The 21,686-nt window shown below is 37.8% G+C and overlaps 2 protein-coding genes across 2 annotated transcripts in view; one reads left to right on the top strand and one right to left on the bottom strand.

Moving 5' to 3' along the window:
• ULK4 (unc-51 like kinase 4) overlaps nucleotides 1–21,686 on the top strand; it is a 675,609-nt gene that overhangs the window by 177,722 nt on the left and 476,201 nt on the right. Inside the window, exon 22 of the mRNA XM_036759487.1 lies at nucleotides 20,440–20,567. Coding sequence (XP_036615382.1) covers nucleotides 20,440–20,567 — 128 coding nt within the window. The remainder of the gene's footprint in view (nucleotides 1–20,439; nucleotides 20,568–21,686) is intronic.
• Nucleotides 13,014–13,546, bottom strand: LOC118850235 (calmodulin-1-like). Its single transcript, XM_036759488.1, has one exon. It carries the CDS (start codon nucleotides 13,544–13,546, stop codon nucleotides 13,019–13,021), a length of 528 nt encoding a protein of 175 aa, XP_036615383.1. The 3' UTR covers nucleotides 13,014–13,018.

The following is a 21,686-nucleotide window of genomic DNA, read 5'->3' as shown; positions in this document are numbered from 1 at the left end:
AATTTGCTTTTATTCGCGTGTTAAATAGACGTAATTTTACGAAAGGTAGGGAAGAGTTATTTCCTCAATCATCTACATGTATTTTTGTTAGCAAAATTCTTCCAAGTCCTTTATTATCATTCTTACAACACTAGAAAAAAAATACTTCTTTTGTGCTCAGCTATTTGTTTGCCTACTTTCAGCACAGACCAGGATCAAATCCATTCACAATTTTATATTTTACTGAGAGGAGAAAAAAATGAAATTAACATACATTTTTGTTTGTTCTTTATTATTGGTAAGTAAGCTTACATATGTTTTTAGGGAAACAGAATGTACAAAACAGTAAGCTTGTCACTTTTGTTTTTTATTAGTAATAATATTTTCAAGTGTCCTCTGCCTTGGCATTGTCAGGGTTGGCGGCTTTTCTTTGGTGACTATGGTTAGTACTAGGCTGATGACAATAAGCAGCTTTGCCTCTCATGCTTGGCCCTTCAGTCCCACAATGCCTCTGGGATCTCGTTAATGGGAGGACACCTGTCTGTGCCTTCTCACCTGATGCCATTTTGGTCTGTGGCCTCCCATCAGGTCTTCTTTGAGGATCTACTTAGCTATCTAGTCACTTTCTTTTAGGCTAGACAGTCTTAACCTGATGTTCTTGAACTTATTTTTAGAAGAATATTTTGAAAGGTGTATTTCAATACTATTTGTAATCCTATTTATTTTATTTTGTGCATCTAAGGATATTATTCTGAGAAGGAATTGCCCAAAGCTCCATGCCACAGAGGTTAGGAGCCGCTGCTTTGGGCCCTTTTACATGTTGTGAGCTCCAGTGCAGCACTTGGGATCTTAGTCCTACCCATTGGTTCACTTTTTGGGGGCTTCTTGATGAGTCTGTCATCTGACTTTTCTGATTACACATTTCCTGGATGCTCTCTTTTATGCGAGTCACATTTGCTGATATACTTATGCCCGACATCTATCCCATCAGTGTTCTTGGGATTGCCTAAAATTTTGATTCTTGGCAAATTCTGGTACGCTGTTCTGGTGCTGCTGTGTGATATTATTGGGATGATATTGGTGCTTTCAAGTCAAGTTTTTGACTGTTAGGAAATAGCGATCATTGACAGTTCTAGACAGTTTATAAGTGCAATCGAGCAAACTCTTTCTCCTATTTAGTCTTGGGCCCAGCTTGTCTTTTCTGCCACAAATACATGTACTGAGAGAGGAAAGCCATCTCTTACAGCTGCGTAGCATAGTCTGGACACTGGATGGTACATCGTGGATTAACTTTTTAACAGACTGGGTTCTATTTAATTTTCATACATTAGCCCAGTTATTCCTCAAGCTCATTTACAGGACTGTAATTAAGAGATAGAGCTTAATAGTTGGGCTAAATGTTAGAAATAGATGGCTTTGTAGGCAAAACAACCAGTGTTTCCAGTTAGACAGTAGGAGCTGAATCCTGCGGCAGCTTGCTGAGCTCCAGATTGTGCAAACCCAAACCGAGGGCAGAACATTGCAGAGCTGAGGGTGGGGGTGGGGGGTTCACTGGTCACTTTCTCCAGGTCTGACCCCTTTGGGAGCACTGGAAGCTTACAGGGCCCCAGACTGAGCTGTTCATTCTGTCATTCTTGTTCACTTGTTTTTAGTTGTGTCCAACTCTCTGTGACCCTGTTTCGGGTTTTTTTGGGCAAAGACACTAGAGGTTCACCACTTCCTTCTCCAGCTCATTTTATAGATGAGGAAACTGAGTCAAACAGAGTTAAGTGACTGGCTCAGGGTCACACAGCTAGGAAGTGTCTGAGGGCAGATTTAAACTCAGGAAGAGGAGTCTTCCTGACTCTGGGCCCAGCGCTCTGTGCATTACCTTGCCTCCCAACTGCCCATACCAACACTCAGCAACCCTCAAAAGCAATCACAGGATCAGCCCAGACCTTTCCTCCGGAAGTGCAGTAGAACCCAACCCTAACAACAAGTTCAGGAGGTAGGCTGAGCAAAAATGGAATCCCACCATAAAAAAAGCTCTTATGGGAACAGAGACATTCAAGACACAAATCCAGAGGAGGAGAATGACTCCGAAACTTTTATAAGCAAAGCCTCAAAGAAAAACACAGCTTGTGCACAAGTTTAAGTAGAATTCCTGGAAGAGATGAAGCAAGAGTTGGGGAAAACAATCTTAAAATGTTTTCATAAATGAAGTGCTAGAGGAAAAATTTGGAAAAGAAAGGTGAGTGATGGAAATAAGAACAACAAAGGGAATGAACAACTTTGTACAGGAAGTTCAAAGTCTTGCCCAAGCAACAAGCTCCTTGAAAATTAGAATATATCAAATAGAAGCTAATGAATTCATTAAACAAGAAGAAGTATTTTAAGAAAAACTTTTTAACAACTTGAATTATTGTGGAGTAGTGGCATCTCAAAGCCAACGAGTAACCTAGTGATGGACTAGTACCAGGAGCTGTCCCCATGGGGCGCTGTAAGTCTTCCACTTCCCCAAACCCATCCCCATTGATTCATTCCCGCCAGGTCCCAGATGTTCACCTAACCATCTCTACCTCCACCCGAGGCAGCCCAGAGCACCTCTCTACTCTGACCCTTGGGCCCACTACTCTCTTTCCAACATGTCATCTTTGGTAGGGACAGTCTGCTCGGCCATTGATCTGCAAGGTCTTTGAGGTCTTGCTATCTGCTGGGATTCTTTGCCTGCCAACTCTCAAATCATGGTTCCACAATGCCTTCCATACACATACACATATGCCCCAAGGTGACTCTCTAAGAGGGCAAATTATAAAGAAGATGAAAACTGGCCTAGCTAGAGAAAATTTCTTCATCTCAGAGTTCCCTATAGTATTGAAATCATAAGTTTAGTCTCTGTTCTTTATGTAAGTATAAACTAAATATTAGGAGATTTTCATGGGCAAGGCACTGGCAGCTGGAGTGATTAGGGAAAGGCTTCATGTAGAAGGTAGCACTTAAGCTGGGTTTTGAAAGATACCAGATATTTTTCAGCAAAGTATGCAGATGCACAGCTTCTAAAGTAGCAAATGTATTCATTTAAAGCAGTATATTTTGTGATCTGCTATTTAAACCAGAGCAGCCAGACTTACTGTTTGTTACCTATGTGACCTTGAGCGAGTCAGTGACCTCTCTGAGCCTTTATTTTCCCAGCTATAAAATGGGCACAATAATGCCTGTATCAGACACTAAAAAGGGTTTGAGTATTAAATTAGGTAAAATATATAAAGCTCATTGTACACCTTAAAATGACATATAAATGGCAGCTATTAGTGTATTCAGCAGCATTGTCATCAACCTTCTGGGAAGAGTCTTGTTGGATTATGGATAATATTATTGGATATGTTGGATTATGATAATATGGAGTATTCCGAAAGACTTAGTATGATTTAAGTTTGCTTAAACTATATTATTACCCTGTATATGTAATCATCATAAGATAATTTATTTTGAAGCAGCTTTTACTTTTAAGTGAAGAAAAAACCCCCCTTTTTTTTTACAGTTAGTATATGATACCTTGGTTTTATCAGTGTTTTCAATTGAAAACCATGTGTGCCTTAAGTACTATGGCTTAGAATTGTATTAAATGCATGGTCACAACCCCATCATTACTTCCTGTATGAATCTAAGCTCTTTTAGCTCTTCTGCTGTAACATACAATGTCTTTATAGGCTGAGAGAAAAGACCTTTGAAATCACTAGCAAATTTATATTTTTCTCTCTTTGTCTTACTCTTATCTTTTTAAGGTCAGAGGACCACAATAAGTTATTTTTAGAGATTATAGCTCCTAAAGCAGAGGTTTGATCTAAGAGTTAGGCCAGAATACAGCTTTGACCATTGAAACTAAAGGTTTTTGTGGAAATTAGACACATACACAAACACACAGAATTATGTAAATGAGAACAACATGATAGCATTAAGAAGGATCTTTTTTCCCCCTTTTTGGTGATCATATTATCATCTCTCTTATAATATCCTTACCTCATTTTAAGAATGCTGAGCTAAAAGTTGATTTCTGGGAAAATTTTCAGCATCCTACCCCATGATTGAAATAAAATGTTTAGATGGAAAGTATCTTTGTGGGTACATTTGTATGCTACACATACATAGTTCTGTTAAAGAGAAAAACATTATATCTGTGAAAAGGATCTTTTTGCGGCAGCTAGGTGGCGCAGTGAGTAGAGCACCAGCACTGTAGTCAGGAGGACCTGAGTTCAAATCCAGCTTCAGACACTTGACACTTACTAGCTGTGTGACCTTGGGCAAGTCATTTATCCCCAATTGCCCTGCCTTCCCCTTGCAAAAAAAAAAAGAATCTTTTTTTTTTTTTGCCTTTTCGGGTTCATTTCTCTTTAGCTCATTTAAAAATGTTGATCTCGGGAAATTTCGGCCTTACATCATTTGACAAGAGCACCTACTGAAGGACTGGTAGATAGAGAGAGGTCTCATTTTGCAAGATTCTCTCCACAGCTTCTGGTGCTGCTGGCAATGATTGGGGTGGTGGCAGGTGACTAAAACTCCCGTGTGGTGGTAGATAAATCATTGGCTGATAGATGTGAAGCTGGCTTGGGTGTGGAAAGCGATAGAAGTCTAATAAGAGAGTCATAGGTTGGGATGAGCTGTGCATTTGCATATGAAAGCAGTGAATCCATCCTGGAAGCTTAGACGTACAGAACTGGCTGTGCATCTTCCTTGCTTTATTGTGGTTGGGGGGAGGGCAGCGGTGCTAATCTCAGTTAAGGCTTCTGGTTTGGTTCCTAGTACCCCACATATGCAAACATTGAATATCTGATGAGGAGAGTCATATGATCAGCATCTGTCCTGTATAACTTATCTTCTGGAGAGTATCTGGGGTTTGGGGTGGGGTCAGGTAATCCAACACCATATTTGGGGTCCAGGTTCATGTTATTCTGAATGTTTAGTGAAAGAAAAAAATGATTGCCAGTAGTCTCACATTTGTCAATGAGATTTTATTTTAAGCGAATGGAATTGATATATAGCAAGTTCATAATACCCAAGGAAAAAACTAACATGAGTTGAGTTAGTGGAAAGAATCATCAAGTGGTGGGTTTAGAGAGATGGTATTTCTTAGGTATCAACAACAGAATTGGAAGAGAATAGAGGAATAGCTAAAGTTGAACACTGTCACATAAATTTTTTAAAAGGAAATATTTTGGCAATAATAACATGCTATTTTATAGCTGAGAAAGTAAGGAAGTGAAAAAAGATCTAACTGATGGGTTACACATATTCTGAGTGTGAATCAGAGCTCTATGTTGTTCATGTGGGTCAATATTCCCTTGCTATAAGTTGTAATTTTTTTTTGGAATAAAGCCTGGAAGAAGATTCTTTTTAGGAGACCTTTTTTGACCTTTTCCTAATGTTCACAAAATGTTTCATCCATGGGAGCCCTGTTCAAGTTAAAGCTCCTATGCTTGGCCTGAGGCAAAAGAGGATTTTGAAGGAGAAAGTGTGAAGTTAATTGGACAACCTGTTATTGAGTAATAAGACTTAGAAAAAAGTAAAAAAGACTTAGAAAATAGCTTTTTTCCCCCATTTTTTGGTAAAAGTATCCCAATCAATTTTCCCCCCTTGCATAGGATTTAGAAGATGCTATTCTAAGAAATTCAAACAATTATATACTAACTCTCAACAAGAACTTTGGCCTTTGTAGTTTAACACAATTTACTTTACAGGTGGAAAAATATGTTCTGAGGGCAGAGGTCTCTTACTTTTGTACAAACCTTGATAAAAGTTGTTGATGCCATTGGCCCTTGTGGATTATTTGCAGGAATAGTAAATTATCCAAAGCTTTTAATAATATCAGTCCATTGACATCATTGTCTTGAACTGCTAGGCCATGCACACTTTTTGAGCTGGTATTTTGGAAGGATCTGTTACCTTCAACAGCTGAAAATCTAGTGTAGAGATCCATGATGAGCTTATTTATGTCTATGATCATTGGTTTGTTTCTGAGCCATAACCCTAGACAGGGCCAATTTAGGTAATACCTGACAGGCTTTTTTTGAATATTTTCTGAGCAATCAAAAAGCTCTTATCAAAAATGTTTAATAGCACTCATATTTAATGTGCAAATGAAAGTCACTGGCATAGGTGAAACGTTGTAAAATTTAAACATTAGTATGAAACCCAGAATTTATATGAAATCATTGAATAGATAAAATACACATTTGCTTATCATGTACCTGAAAGAAGGAAATTCAATTCTATGAACAAAATCAGATTCTGTAGTTTTATGTCCCGATTTTTTAAAAAAGCGTGAATGAATGAAAAGACGTGTTCTGCATGAAACGTTTTACTTACAAATCGGACCAAGGTTCTTTAAGGAAAGTGTAACCCAAGTACATTTTTATATTCAATCAGCACATTCATTATTTTCCCTTTTAAATGTCTACAGGAACTATGTCAAAGTAGTTGTCCTCATGCATTTCTCATTGTTTTTCCTTGGGGCCATTATCAGTTGATGGCTGGACTGAGCTTATTGAATTTTAGCTGTGCCAGCAAGTCAGAAGCAGATCAATTCGACCTCTTGAGATTTGCAAGGGATCAATTTGGAGTTCTTTGCCTCGTTAGTTTATATTTATTTAATATTTTTCTTTTAAAATGTATCGACTGGAGGGATATTTTTATCAATTGGGCCCTTTCTGAGATTAAAATACTCTTTTTTGTTGTTGTAAAACTAGTTGTGTTGGAAACTGATTATCTTTTGGATATATGTAAATCAGTAGTATCTGTAACATTTTATAGCCATCCTTTTTACATTGGATGATAGGAACTAATAATGCAAAGAAGTGATAAAAATGCCTCCTATAATGACAGTAAAAATTCAATTGGGAACATCTTTCAATCTTAGAACCAAATGGCAGACATAAACACTTTGGAGCATTGAGCCCTGTGGAGTATTGGATACTTCGACCCGGACTAGAAGTGTAAGGGTCTTCTGCATTATCATCTGAGTATGGGTATAGATTAGATACACTCAAAAATTGGCAGAAAAAAATAGTTCAAATCAAAACTGAACATGCAGAGGATTGAAGATTCAAGTGGACTGAGGCTGTGTATTGGTATTCTCTAAAGCAGAGATTCTTAACCTTTTCCTTGTCCTAGAACCCTTTTGACAGTATCTACCTGGGAAGCCTATGAACCCCATCTTAGAATAATATTTTTAAATGCAATAAATAAAACATGTAGGATTACTGAAGAAGCTAATTACATTAGAATACATTTATAAAAATATTTTTTAAAATGTTCATGGACCCCCAGTTGAGAGTCCCCTTTTCTAAAAATTGTTTTGATAGTGTGACCCTTGTACTAAGTTTTTGCAGACAGCGTCTAAGCTCTCCAGGTGGAGAGTTCAGAGGCTCACAGTGAGTAGCGTGCTGCAGATGTGTTAAGTGTGCAACCCTGGGGGATAATGCTCTCAATATAGAAAGACCTTATTGGTATAAAATGAGACACAGTCATTCTTTCCTTTGCTGCTGCCATTGTCCATCAGCTAATTGGAGTATATATGTCAAGGTAGCTGTTCTTATCATTTTCTTCCCCCAGAATCTGATCAAAATAGATTCCATTTAAGGCAGAAGAAATTAGTCTGGGACCCAAAACTGGAGCTTAGAACGTGCTGCTGCTTGCTTTATTCCACGAAGATGCTTTTCTCTTCCTGTCGGATGTTTATGTAGTCTCCATTTTTAGCATAAAACACAGAACTGTTGGGTTATATGTTTAGGAATGATGCTCATTTGCAAAGTGAATTACAAAACCTTAATCTCTCATTGGCATTCAGAGAGGGGCACACGCAGGGTCACCCTTATTTACTTGGCACACGTAAATATAATTTACATAGCAATTATAGGTTCAGTAGTTGGAGATGAGCCTTTTAAGTACTCTGCATTTGGATGTTTTACCTAGTGTTCAGCTTTAGTTAGACGTTCTGTCTCAGATACCAACGTGGCATATATTTCAGTCATTGGCTGACATAATTCTTGTTGGCAGGATCTTCAATTTAGATCATTTTTTCTCATTCAGATTGATATATCCTCAGGATCATATACATTAAACTCTTCCTGCAGGACCATGCCAAGCAGATTTGCACATATTTTCTTGCTTTTAGTCTTATAAATCTTTTTTTAGTTCCTCCTAAGTCAGAGTGATTCCTGAAGTGGACACCTCTTGAATCTATTTGAGCAGGTCTAAAGTTAGCAATATTTAAATTTCTAGAAAGTGGTGATGGAAGGTTCATTCATCCATACTACCTGTCATTTGCCATCACAGGCTCATCCTGATTTTTCTGAAACCGGAATCAGAAATTGGAATAAAAGTTTAGATCTGCTGCTTGACATTGCCATGATACAAGTGATAGCCCACCAGGAAATCCTTACACCATTTAGTTGGTTTGAAGTCCTATAAAAATAAGTGAGTCAGTGCAACTTTCTGGTACTTTCTATGAATGAATTTTCCAGTCTGAGTTGTCCTTTGATGGGTTACCCTATTTGACTTTGTCATAGAAGATGATTCACCATCAGTGCAAAGGCAAACAGGAACTACTTGATTGGTTTATTAGCTCTCTCCCGGTATGAGGCAGAAAGTCTATTATGGGCATCTTCACACGCTTAGCTGATGTCTGTGTGTACTTCTAGCAAGTACGTGGGTAGCTTTAATTTGTCCGGAACATCTGTGGCTTAAAGGTTTTTATTTAGGCACGTCAAATGAAGATTTTTATTATCTCTAAAGAGAATGACTCTCATTGCCATGCTTAACACCACCATGTATCATTTCAGTTAAAGTCTAAAGTTAAGGAATGAAACAATGGTAATGGATTTAACATAAATTGTTAACAAATTGGATTTGGGTTTTCTTTGTGAATTATCTTTTAAATACATTTCAATTTTCCACAAAACAATTTCAGAGCACAATGAGGAAATCAGCAAATGCAACCACTGTTAGGGTTTACATTGATTTGCAATCATTGTGGCAGAAAACAATAAAAGGATGACTGAGTGTTGTAGCTTCTCTTAATGCCTGTAAGCAGAGTCTAATGATTTTTGCCCTTTTTTATTGCTTTGCTAGTTGGGCATGATATAGAAACATTACGTTTATCAAAACTGTAGGGAATTGGGAGTATTTATAGACATTATTTTTAAATGCTTGCTTTTTTAAACTTCAATAATTTAATGAATATAACTGCACATATGCAAATATGAAGGACAAAATTATATTAGCCTTAATAATAAACAAAAATTGGGGAAGAAAGCAAGTAGAGAGCTTGTAGTAGAATAAATGATTAGAGAAAGGTGTGTAATTTGAGAATATATGTTGTTATGTTTCCTGAAACAAATTAGTTTCAGAAAAGGGAATATTTTAGCAAAAACAACATAATTTAACATTATCTAAATCCACTAACCAAAGTTATCTGAGAGTCTAAGTAGCATAATCAAGCAGAAGCAGTTTGTTAAAAAGCTTCAGGCCTGGTGTTAGATGATGGATGAAGATAAGTATGAGTATCTTTCATGTTGCTTCCCCCCAAAAAACAAGTGGATAACCCCTTCAGAGGATAATTGTTTAATGTCTCAGAAGATAATTATGAATATGGAATGTTACATATCAATTCTATATAACTTTCATTTACTTGTTTTAGTATCATGCCTTGTTTTAGTGATTCCTATAGATGTACTTGCCAAAAATCAACATACAAATTGTTTTAAATGAACAATTTCTTTTTAAAAAATTTGTTTATTTATTTTTTAGTTTACAACACTCAGTTCCACGAGCTTTTGAGTTTTAAAATTTTCTCTCCCTCTCTCCCCTCCCCCCTCCCCAAGATGGTGTACAATCTGATATAGGCTCTACATATACATTCATATTAAACATATTTTCACAATAGTCATGTTGTAAAGAATAATTATAGGCAATGGAATGAACCACAAGAAAGAAGAAACAAAACAAAACAAAAAAGAGAGAGAGCAAACAGTATGCTTCAATCTGCATTCAGACTCTGTAATTTTTTCTCTGGATATGGATAGCGTTTTCCATCATGAGCCCCCTTGGAGTTCTCTCAGAAACTTGCATTGCTAAGAAGAACCAAGTCTATCAAAGTTAGTCATCACACAATGTGGCTGTAACTGTGTATAATGTTCTCCTGGTTCTGCTTCCCTCACTCAGCATCAGGTCATATAAGTCTTCCTAGGTTTTCCTGAAATCTGATTGCTCATCATTTCTTATAGCACAGTAGTATTCCATTACATTCATATACTGCAACCTGTTCAGCCATTCCCCAATTGATGCGCATCCCCTCAATTTCCAGTTCTTTGCCATCTCAAAAAGAGCTGCTATAAATATTTTTGTACCTATGGGTCCTTTTCCCATTTGTGTAATCTCTTTGGGATGCAGCCCTAGAAGTGGTATTGCTGGGTAAAAAGGTATGCACATTTTTATAGCCCTTTGGGCATAGTTCCAAATTGCTCTCCAGAATGGTTGGATCAGTAAAACAAACAATTTCTAAAACAACTATAGAATCCATAAAATAGTAGGGAGTCTACATGCTAAGACATATACAGGGATTATATAAATACAACTATAAAACACTCTTTATGAAAATAAAGACAGATCTCAATAATTGTAGAAATATTAATTACTCATGGATAGGCTGAACCAATATAATAAGAATGCAATACTATTCAAATTCATTTACTTATTTAGAGCTGTGTCAATGTGGAGTTAGAATATATAATAAAAAATTCATATGTAGGACCAGAAGCTTAAGAATCTCAAGTGAAATGATGGATAAAAGTGAGAAGGGAAGGAGAAGTACCAGATCTCAAGTAGTCCCAGATTTCATGCTGCAAAGCAGTAATCATCAAAACAATTTGGTATTGCTTAAGAAAGCAATGGAAAAGATTAGGTACACAACATACAGAAGCAAAGGATCACTAGTAGCCTAGTCAGTCAGTCAATAAACATTCAGTAAGCACTTCATGTGTACCAGGCACTGTGTTACATGCTAGAGATACAAAAAAATTGAGTTTCTTCCCTCAAGGAGCTTACAGTCTAATGGGGAAGCCCACACACAAAAGAAAGCTGAAAAGCAGGAGTTTGGGGAACATGGTAGAGAGTTTAAAGAAGTTCAAAATGAGTGCAGCTGGGTTGGAAATGAGATAGATATCTGAGAACATGCCTGTCCTGTCCCCTCTTCTGCAGCAGAGGAGTTCCCTTGATCCACCCTCAAATCAGAAGGACAGAGGTTGCTGATGAGGTGTGAATAAGAAGTCAAATCAGATCTTGCAGGCTGGATTTTCCTAATGATGAATTTGCTGAGGACATTTACTGAGAAGTCAAAGAAGTTCAAAACAAGTGCAAACAAGAGAGAAATGAGGAGATGTCTGAGCCCAGTGTTTGATAAACCCAGGGACCCCTAATTTACTTACCATTAGTCAAAACTGATATGAAAATTATAAAGCATTCTGTCAGGAAGTGGGCTTAGATCAACATCACCCACCATATTCCAAGCTCAATTCCAAATGGATATGACTTAGACATAAAGGACAGCATAAACAAATTAGTGGAGTAAGTAAGAAATTACCTTCCAGAGTTGTCGATAGGATAAGAATTCTTGACCAAATAAAGGTTAGAGAGGATCACAGAAAATAAAAAGGACAGTTCTGATAATATTTTATTATAAAGGTTTTGTACAAACAAAACAAATGCAGCAAAAATAAGAAGGGGGAAAAAACTTTGCATCAAGTTTCTCTGATAAAGGTCTAATTTCTTTCCCCCCACTTAATAGTATTTTATTTTTTCCAATTACGTGTAAAGATAGTTTTCAACATTTATGTTTATAATATTTTGAGTTCCAGATTTTTTTCTCTCTCCCTCCCCTCTCCCCTCTCTAAGACAGCAAGCAATTCAATATAGGTTATACATGTACAATCATATTAATCATATTTCCACATTAGTCATGTTGTGAAAGAAGAATCAGAACAAAAGAAAAAGGCACAAGAAAGAAAAAACAACAAAAAAGAAAAGTGAAAATAGTATGCTTTGATCTGCATTCAGATTCCATAGTTCTTTATCTGGATGTGGATAGCATTTTCCATCATGAATCTTTTGGAATTATCTTGGATTGCTGAGAAGAGCCAAGTCTATCAAAGTCGATCATCATCCAGTGTTGCTGTTACTGTGTACAATGTTCCCCTGGTTCTGCTCACTTCACTCAGCATCAGTTCATGGAAGTCTTTCCAGGTTTTTCCGAAATTGGCCTGCTCATCGTTTCTTATGGTACAATAGTATTCTATCACAATCGTATAGCACAACTCATTCAGCCATTCCCCAGTCGATGGACATCTCCTCCATTTCCAGTTCTTTGCCACCAGAAAAGGAGCTGCTACGAATGTTTTTGTACAGGTGGGTCTAAAGGTCTAATTTCCAAGATATTTAGGGAACTGATTCAAATTTTTTTAAATTGTAATTTTTTTTATTGGAAAACAAATATACAACTTGGAATGGATTTGAGGCAAATTGTGCCATAAGCAGATTTTTTTTAAGTAAGTGGCTAAACAAAGTTTAAAAAGCAAGTAACAACAGAAGAAAATGTTTTCTGGTACAGGACCAGCAGTACAAAAAAATAGTGTATGAGTACCTGGATAATACACCCATTTTGCAATAGTGCAACTTTAAGTACATATTGTTGACTGTCCATAGTCCACTCAGAGTTACAACTCCACACTTCAACAACAACATGCTGACAGCCCCTAAAGAAAACTACTTCTTTAAGAAAAAGAAAGGCATAACCCAGATGTTCCTTCATTTGACCAACTCCATCTAAGTTCAGATGTGCAGAAGGGCTCAGATATATCCAGAGTAAGCCACATGCAACATATTTTACTTGATCAGTTTTCCAAAATAAAGTTTCAGGACAATGACAGTAGATAGGGGGAAGAAAAACATGGAGGAGTGAGGTCCTAATTACTACACATGCATATCCTTTTGACAGTAGGGGGAAAACCTTTTACAGATAAGTTACAAACGAAGAAAAGGCAAATAAACAATTTTGTACAAGAAATTTAACACATTTTGTACAATGTCTTGACTTTGCTGTCATCATTTGTACAAACTCTTCATAGTTTACTTGACCATCACCATCAATATCTGCTTCCCTGATCATTTCATCAGCCTCTTCATCTGTTAACTTCTCTCCAAGATTTGTCATCACTTGGCGAAGTTCTGCTGCACTAATATAACCATTGCCATCCTTGTCAAACACACGGGATGCTTCTCTAATTTCTTCCTCACTTTCTGTGTCTTTCATTTTTCTTGCCATCATAGTCAGAAATTCTGGAAAGTCAATTGTGCCATTACCATCAGCATCTACTTCGTTAATCATATCCTGTAATTCAGCTTCTGTGGGGTTCTGCCCAAGTGACTTCATTACAGTTCCCAATTTCTTTGTTGTTATAGTAACATCTCCATCCTTGTCAAATAGTGAAAAGACTTCTTTGAATTCTGCAATCTGCTCTTCTGTGAGCCGATCAGCCATGCTGTTAGCGTAACTAGTGCCCAAGTTCCTATCAAACAACCTCCACACTTAGTGGCTGTACTCGGACTAATCCTGATTCAAATTTTTAATGATGAGAGTGATTCCGAAATTGATAAATGTTCAAAGAATAGGAACAGTAAGTTTTCAGAGGACGAAATCCAAAATGAAAAGATGCTCCAGATCACTAATAATTAAAGAAATGCAAATTGAAACAACTCCAAGGTTCTACCTCAGACCCATTGGATTGACAGAATTAACGAAAAAGGAAAATGACAAATGTTGGATGGGCTATGGGAAAATGAATATATTCCTGTACTGTTGCCATTGCAGTTGGTCTAGCCATTCTGGAAAGCAGTTCTCCAAAAGTTATTAATTGTGCACACTTTGACTTAGTCATATCACTAGTAGACCTAGACCCCACAATGAGATCAGAGGAAAAAGGAAAAGATCCATGCTTCTAAAATTATCTGTGGCAGCTGGGTTTTTTTTTTTTTATTGTTGGCAAAGAACTGGAGACTGAGAGGATAACCATCATTTCGTGAACACATTAAGAAATCATGGTATATGAATGTAATGGAATTGTTGTGCTATATGAAATGAAGAAGGTCTTGGTTTCAGACAGGAAGACTTGAATTACAGAATTAAGTGAACAGAGCCCGGAGGACGATTTATACCATAGCATCAACATTGAAAATACAAACAACTTTGAAGGCCTTCAGAACTCTGGTCAGTAGAATGATCCATCTTGATGCCAGAGCACTCATGATGAAGAATGCTCCCCACCTCCTAACAGAGGAAGGGGATGGGCTAATATGAAGATTGAGACATGGCCAATATGAGAATTTGTTTTGCTTCATTATGTATATTTGTCAAAATAATTTCATTTTTCTTTTTTAGGAGGATGAAGACATGGGGAAGTAGTGAGATAATAGCTTTTTTGTTAATTTTAGAAAGTAAAATTGAATTAAAAAATAAAAAGTTTATTTTAGAAAATAGGAATGTTCATAAGCTAGTTGGATAGCAGCACACATTCCTGATTATATATATATTCCTTCCTTCCTTCCTTCCTTCCTTCCTTCCTTCCTTCCTTCCTTCCTTCCTTCCTTCCTTCCTTCCTTCCTTCCTTTCTTTCTTCCTTCCTTCTTTTGAAAGTTCTAGTTATCAGGATGAGCTGCACTCATTCTTTATAGAAGTCCAGGCTAGGTAGCACAGCACATAGAGTGCTGAACTTGGATTAGGAAGGCATGAGTTCAGATCCCATCTCAAGATACTCACTCAACTGTATGATCCTGGGCAAGTCATTGAACCAGTCTTATCTTTACTTTTCTCATTGAAAATTGGTAATAATAATAATAGCTCCTACTTTACAGAGTTATTTAGAAGATCAAATGAGATAATACACCTAAAACACTGTATGAATGTGAACTATTAATAAATTATTTACTACTACTACTATCAATTAATTCAGTTTATTTTAGCAAATAAATATTAAACCTCGCCATGTGAAATATATAGGAAATAAAGGCAAAAACAAAATGGTACCTGCTCTCTCATGGACTATAGTATGAACCAAGGAGGAGAGCTTACCACTGATAACAAGAGCCTGGCTTTTTATGAAGGGGGAATCTGGTTTCCTTTATGACTCTGAGGCATGCTTATTAGTGTTGTGCATGCGTGCGTGCGTGCGTGCGTGTGTGTGACCGGATCCTTTCTTCACTAAGACTGAAAGCACATAGTCACAATATAGGTCAAGGTAGAAGCTTTGACCTGTTCCTTCCTTCTCCCCTCCTTAGGCAGCCAGGTGGCCCTCTGGTCCCTACCCAAGCCCCTATCCAGGCCTCACCATGCCAGAAAGCATGCTGAAATTAGTGCAGATGCCCTATTGCTTCCTAGAACCTGTAGACTCATGAGATCTACCAATCTCTCCCTTTCCAATAGCAGTGTTACAGGCATGTACCATCAGTCCCAGTATTTTTTTTTTAAAGAAGGCACACAAAAAATTTTAAGCAACAAGAAACTCTCTTCTTTTTTCCTTAGCTCAATTTCCTTGATAATGTGAGTCTCCCATTTTCTTTGGCATCCTAAAATAATGTTATTTTTCGGTTAGACCAAATAACATACTAAGAGAATACAGGCCATAAAAAGCCCAAAGAAAGTTGAGTTCGTTTTTACTATAAATATTCTTGCCAAATCTGTCCTTCCAAAAAGCTTTGCTTAATATAGCACATTTCAGTGGAATTATCACCTCTTTCCCTAAACTCCTCATTCATAGAGCTTTTAAACAGGCTATAAATATGAACATTTGAGAGAAAAATAAAAGCTTCCTAACTTCATTGAAGTTGATAGGAGTGTTGCAGGCTGAGTGGCTGCCACATCAGGCCTTATTTATAAGTCTTCTAATACATAAACATGAAGCAAATTAAGTAAAGAATATCCGGATTTCTGTTCTGTAGTGTCCCGGTAGAAAGCTTTTGAGACTGTGGAATAAACAGCACATATTTGATATGATTTACTTCTTCCTTTTGGACCCAGTGTAAGCTTGCAGAAAAGTAGAAATTACTTTTATTCTCCCTATGCAAGCAAAAAAAAAAAAATCAACGTCATAGCCCATCTATTTCATGTGGAGTTTAGAAAACACTTTGGACGCTCCCAGGTAAAATGTGTATTATTTTGTTAGTTCATGGAATCTACAATCTTCTGGATATACACATTCCCTCTTACAATACAAATGGCAATCCATGAATACCTTTTCATTCTGTGTTTCTGTCTGAACTCTTCAATCAGTTCTCCCGAATATCAATTAAAGGACTTCTTTTTAAAAATGTTTTGTAGATGTCAGTTCAACTTTCAGGCTATCCATTTGTTGTTCCTTGCCCATGCAATATGACTGCACTGCCTCATTTTCCAGGCTTATGCATCCTCCTTTATGTTTTATATAGCGCTTCCTGCATGCATTTCATCATTGGGAATATGCTGAGTCTCCCTGAAATGACCACAAGTCTTTCCTTTGTCCTTTGAGTTACTTATAGTGGATTCTCTGGAGATTATGCTGTGGTAGAATGGAGACTCCTTGAGGGCAGGGGTCTTGCTTTTGTATTTGTATCCCCAGCCTAGCAGAGTGCCTGGCATATGGGAGGCACTTAATAAATGAATATTGATTGGTTGGTCGTTCCAAGATCAGAAGCTATGCGGCATTTATATTATCGTAAAAATAAAGACTTTTTGCAGAAGGAAGCAGCTTGGGATCCTTGAAAACATTGTATGTAAGCCAATCTGACTTCAGTCAATTTAATTCTAGGCCCAGTTCTTTGCCATACAAGACCCATCAAAGATAGGTGTTTTGATGCGCTCGCTCATTACTGTTTATCCAGCCACTTGTCTTAATATGGGCACCATGCATTTTCTGTCCACTTGATTTCTCCTTTTTGAGGGTTTGTGGGCTTTTTTTAGGTGGACTTGTGTTTTTGTAGGACTCTAAAGTGATTGGCACATATCATCCAGAAACAGGAACATTTAGAAAACTTCTCAGTTGTTCGCGAGTATCTTTCTTCCGCTTGGACTTTTCAGAAGTCATCCTCCATGGCAGACACAGGTGCCGTTGGTGAGCATGCATCTCCCTCTTTTATGCCTTATGCAATAACAATAATCGGAGGACTGTTGGTCAAAGTTATCTGTAGCACTGTCTATCCAGAAATTTTGCTTGATCTTAGTTAGCACATGAGAGACCGTGTTAGAAGAGTGCTTTCACAGCTGCACTTTGCTCTTTCAGGTGAAATTATTCCAACACTTGAAAATTAAATACTTGAAAAAATTCATTGTTTCTTTCAGGATTCTTTCAGGATTGTAAAGACTCCCTTTTGCTGCATTGGTGGGTGCTGCCGTGTTAAAAAGAGTCTAATGCGCTATAGAGTCAGGTGTAGTCCCAGTAAGCTGCTTGTTTACTCTGTAGTATCCATCAGGAGATACAATATGAATTAATGTAGGGAGAACTAAATATAATCAAATACTTATTCTAGATTGAATGACAGTATTTTTAGTTCAGGAAATTTTTTTCGGGGGGAGTCTAGCCTTAGTTACAATGCCTTTTGTTTCTTTCTTTAAAAAAAACCCCAAAAAACTCATGTTGCCTCAATATTTCTCCTTGCTGTGATGATTTTGAGATTTCTAGAAACTTATGCATTTCTGTGATATGACTGTTGTAGTTGTCAATTCTGATCATTTTCCCATAATGTTGCTTTACATTTTAATAGTTTACCACATAAGATTCTTCTACAATGTGAAGGTCATGTCCCTGTGAGGAAATTTCCAACGGACCTTGATACCCTGGGCTGTATTAAAAAACAAAACAAAACAAAACAAACAATCCTCTTTTAAAATACTGTCATTCAGCAACTTTTTTTTTTTTTGAAGATACGCGGTTGGGTCCCCATGTCTACCCTGGTATTATCTTTACCCCTTTTATTTCACAGATAAGTGTAATACCGGCGTAGTCTATGTCAGTTGGTTTTTAATGCCCAGCACCATAGTTGTAGGTACAATTTGGAGAGGTGTTTTGCAAAATCTCTCTAGTTTGTGTGTGTGTCACCATGCAGAGAAATCCTGGGAGCATCAGTATTTGGCTTGTCACTTCCCCCTTACTCTGTAAACTCCAGGAGCTCCCTATTCCCTACAGTATCAAATATAAAGCCTTTGTTTGGCATATATTGAAGCTCTTCTCAATCTGGTCCCTTCCTACTTATGTAGTTTCCTTACATTTTACTTCCTTCCGCCTGTATCATGATCCGGCCACACTGGCCTTTTTGCTGTTCCTCTCACGTGATCCTCCATCTCCCATTCTGTGTCTCGTGTTCCCCCGTGCCTGAAATGCCCTCTCCTCGTCTCTGCCTCTGGGCATCCCTCAAAAACAACCTTGTGTAGGAAGCCTTTCCTGGCCCCCCTAGCCGCCTTCTACTAGATCCTTGAAGGCAGGGGCTGTTTTTGCCTTTTTTTGTTTCCCAGGTATCTTTCACTGTGCCTGGCACATCGTAAATGCAGAGTAAATGCCCATGGGCTGATCTCACAAAATCTTTCTGTGTTTTGCCTTCATCCCTGGTTTGTTTGGTTATTGTTTTGCTCCATCTTTACTTCTCAGTTGCGTTTCAGACCCGAGGAATGCGGGAGATGGTGTTTGAAGCTCTGAGAAAGGTTAGGAATCCAGTTTGGCCAGAATACAAATCATGTAGAGATGATTAGTGCGATACACCGTAAGTCTCTTAAAGTTTTAGGGACTAGATTATTGAGGGCCTCCAAGACCGAGGTAATAAGTTTGTATTTTATCCTGTAGTCAACCAGGAGCTGCTAAAGTTTTTTTGAGTTAGAAGTTTTGAATTAGGAACTGTTAGTCATAATGGGCAGACCTGGACCAGGCCTGAAGAAGCCAAAAAATGAGAGAGCAAATAAGGAGAGGGAGCCGGAGGAGGAATATCGGGGTGAACCAATGAGAAGAGTTCAACTTGAACCAGAGATAAAGCTGGAGCCAGTTTACCAAACTAATAAATAGACAAGTGTGTTAGAGATGCCAGAAGACCAGAATAGCTGATTGATAAATATTTAGTAGTTTCGGTCTTTGTCTCAGTCTTATGTGGATATCTTTTAAGCTGAGGTTCTTCTTGATACTGATGGGATACTCATTTCTAATATTCATACATCAGATGCTGCTGGTCTCCAATTGATTTCTACTGGCCTGGCCCAGCAAATGAAATGAATGGATTAATGAATGAAAAGCATTTATTAAGTCCTTACTTTGTGCCATGCACAGTACTAAGCAAACTAGTCTCTTCCCTCAGGAATCCTAGGCTCCCTTAAGTTATGGTTTATGTCAGTCTAGATGACCTATGGGCATTTGGAAACATAGAGACTAGACAAGTCAGGTCCAGAGATGTCAATATGGCAGTTATTAGCTTAGAGATTAAGGCCCTAAGAGTGGAACAGCTCTCAATGAATGATATTAGAGAAAGGGCAAAGAACTGAGAATAGAGTGTGCTTTGAGCATTAGTTAGAGTTAGTGGATAGAAGGAGGAAAAAGAAAAGGAAGTTCGAGAAGTTGGAAGAGAAGTGGGAAAATTTGGTGTCATGAAAGCTATGGAAAGAATATTCCAAGAATGGAGTGTTTGGGCAGGGAAGAGGCCTCAGAAAGGCATTGGCAATCGATGGAAGTGGTGATGGAAGAATAGGACTGCTCAGTTTTCTTTTTAAAGGAAACTATTTCCAAGTCCAAGTAGTCTTTTGACAAAGGCACTTTTTAATTTTCTTAAAGTCTAGTATATCCCCCATGTGAGTTGTCAGTATACTGTGTCTTAGATCTGTTTGTCAAAGAGTGCACAGTGAACTGGGCTTATGAGAGTGGTGAAAATAACTTTTCTAGATCTAGGCATAGATTTTGATTTCAGATGGGCTAGAAGCTTCCTAATAATCTCTCTGTTTATCTTCATTGTGCTACTTCACAAAAAAAATAATAAAAGTTTGCATAAGAACTTCATAAAAACAATAAGGAAGACAGATTTTTGAGGGATGAGTGTTTAGAAGTCCAAAAATTCATTTGTTTGAAGGAAGATTAACCCTGTTATCCCCGGCATTAGGCAGTCACTCTAATTGAACAAGTGATGTGCCCTTCAGTGTAGATGTCTCTGTAAGGGATTTTGTACATCGCCGTTTTCACTCCATTTCTCCAGCTCCAAAGGCCTTGCTAGAATGGGAGCGTCATCTATTTTGTCCAAAGATTTCATTCAGTGACTGTAATAAATTTGGACCCAGCTTTCATTCCTCTGTAATCTTTTTCTTGATAATCAACACTATTCCTACTGAAAGAACATTGATTTCTTGTTTTCTTCATAATTTTCATCTCTCTTCTTTAGGACTTTGTTACCACCGTTATCCGTCTGTTTGACAGTCCTTCAACTTCCATTCGAGCAAAAGCTTTTCTGGTCCTTTTATATGTTTTGCTCCATAACCGAGAGATGTTGCTTCTCAGTTGCCAAGCAAGGTAAGAACATTTTCTTCCCAAGAATTGCTTCAGTAAGTTTTAGTTGGTAGTTGTGACAATCGTTGTAGCAATCATGACATTTGACATTGATGATTTGATATCTGTTTTTTAGGGTGGGACTTGGGATTGAGTTTTTCCACAGAATTTAGAGCCTTCAGATAATGCATATAATGCTAGAAAACCAGTTTTTTTCTAGACATTCACTGTAATAGAATGTGTTGAAATCATAAGTTAGTTCCTTTGGCATTAGGGAAAGTCCTGGGAAATGGCAGATGTAGTGAAGAACTCCCTGAGTAAGTGTTGGGGACAGCAATAAGAGCCCAGACGATGTTGTCATTAGTGAGATTTGAGGATTCTTATTGTACTGGCCTCTTTTACCTGTACTCAGTTTATTATGATGACTGCCAACTATAAGTCTAGATTGTACATCTTATGGCCTAGAACATAAAAACTCCAGTGGATGCATGCTGGGAGTCTTGGCCTTGGCCCAGTGTCTTGGATTGTGTCTGAGTACTTGCTTTAGATATATTGCAAGGTTTATGTTAGAAATCCCCCTCCACCAACACCCTGAATTTACCTTAGATTTGGAGAATATAGGCCAAGAACACCAAGATGCTCATTGTATATTGAAGTGTATAAACATATGGGACTTATACAAAGAACTTGAGAGTTGGACCTCAGCAGCCCTCTAGTCCAACCCTACCACCAAAGGAATCACCACTGTGCCATAATAGATGAGTGCTCATCCAGAACTCTAAGGAGGGGAAGCCTACCACCTCTCACTGCCTCCTACTCCACTTTTTGCAAACTCTAGTTATTAGGAAAGCCACACTTTTTATACCCGTTGCTACTCTTTCTTTTATCTGAGGCCAAACAGAACAAATTCAATTTCTCTTCTAATGACATCCCTTCAGATACTTGAAGATGGCTATCATGGCCTCCCTCATGCTTTCTGTCTCCATGCTCCCCATGACCAGGTCCTTGAACCAGTCCTTATATGCCGTGGGCCCAAGCCCTGTCGCCATCTTGATTACCTTTCTGTAGGTACTCTCTAGCATATCAACACCCTTCTTAAACCATGCTACCCAGAACTAGGCACAATTCTCCAGATAGGATATT

Source organism: Trichosurus vulpecula, chromosome 5 (genome assembly GCF_011100635.1).
Source record: "Trichosurus vulpecula isolate mTriVul1 chromosome 5, mTriVul1.pri, whole genome shotgun sequence".
Lineage (NCBI taxonomy): Eukaryota > Metazoa > Chordata > Mammalia > Diprotodontia > Phalangeridae > Trichosurus > Trichosurus vulpecula.
This window is presented reverse-complemented; position numbering and strand designations above follow the sequence as displayed.

Bases quoted from the DNA above. Each gene is read 5' to 3' on its own strand.
- LOC118850235 (XM_036759488.1), bottom strand. From the start codon at position 13,546: ATGGCTGATCGGCTCACAGAAGAGCAGATTGCAGAATTCAAAGAAGTC.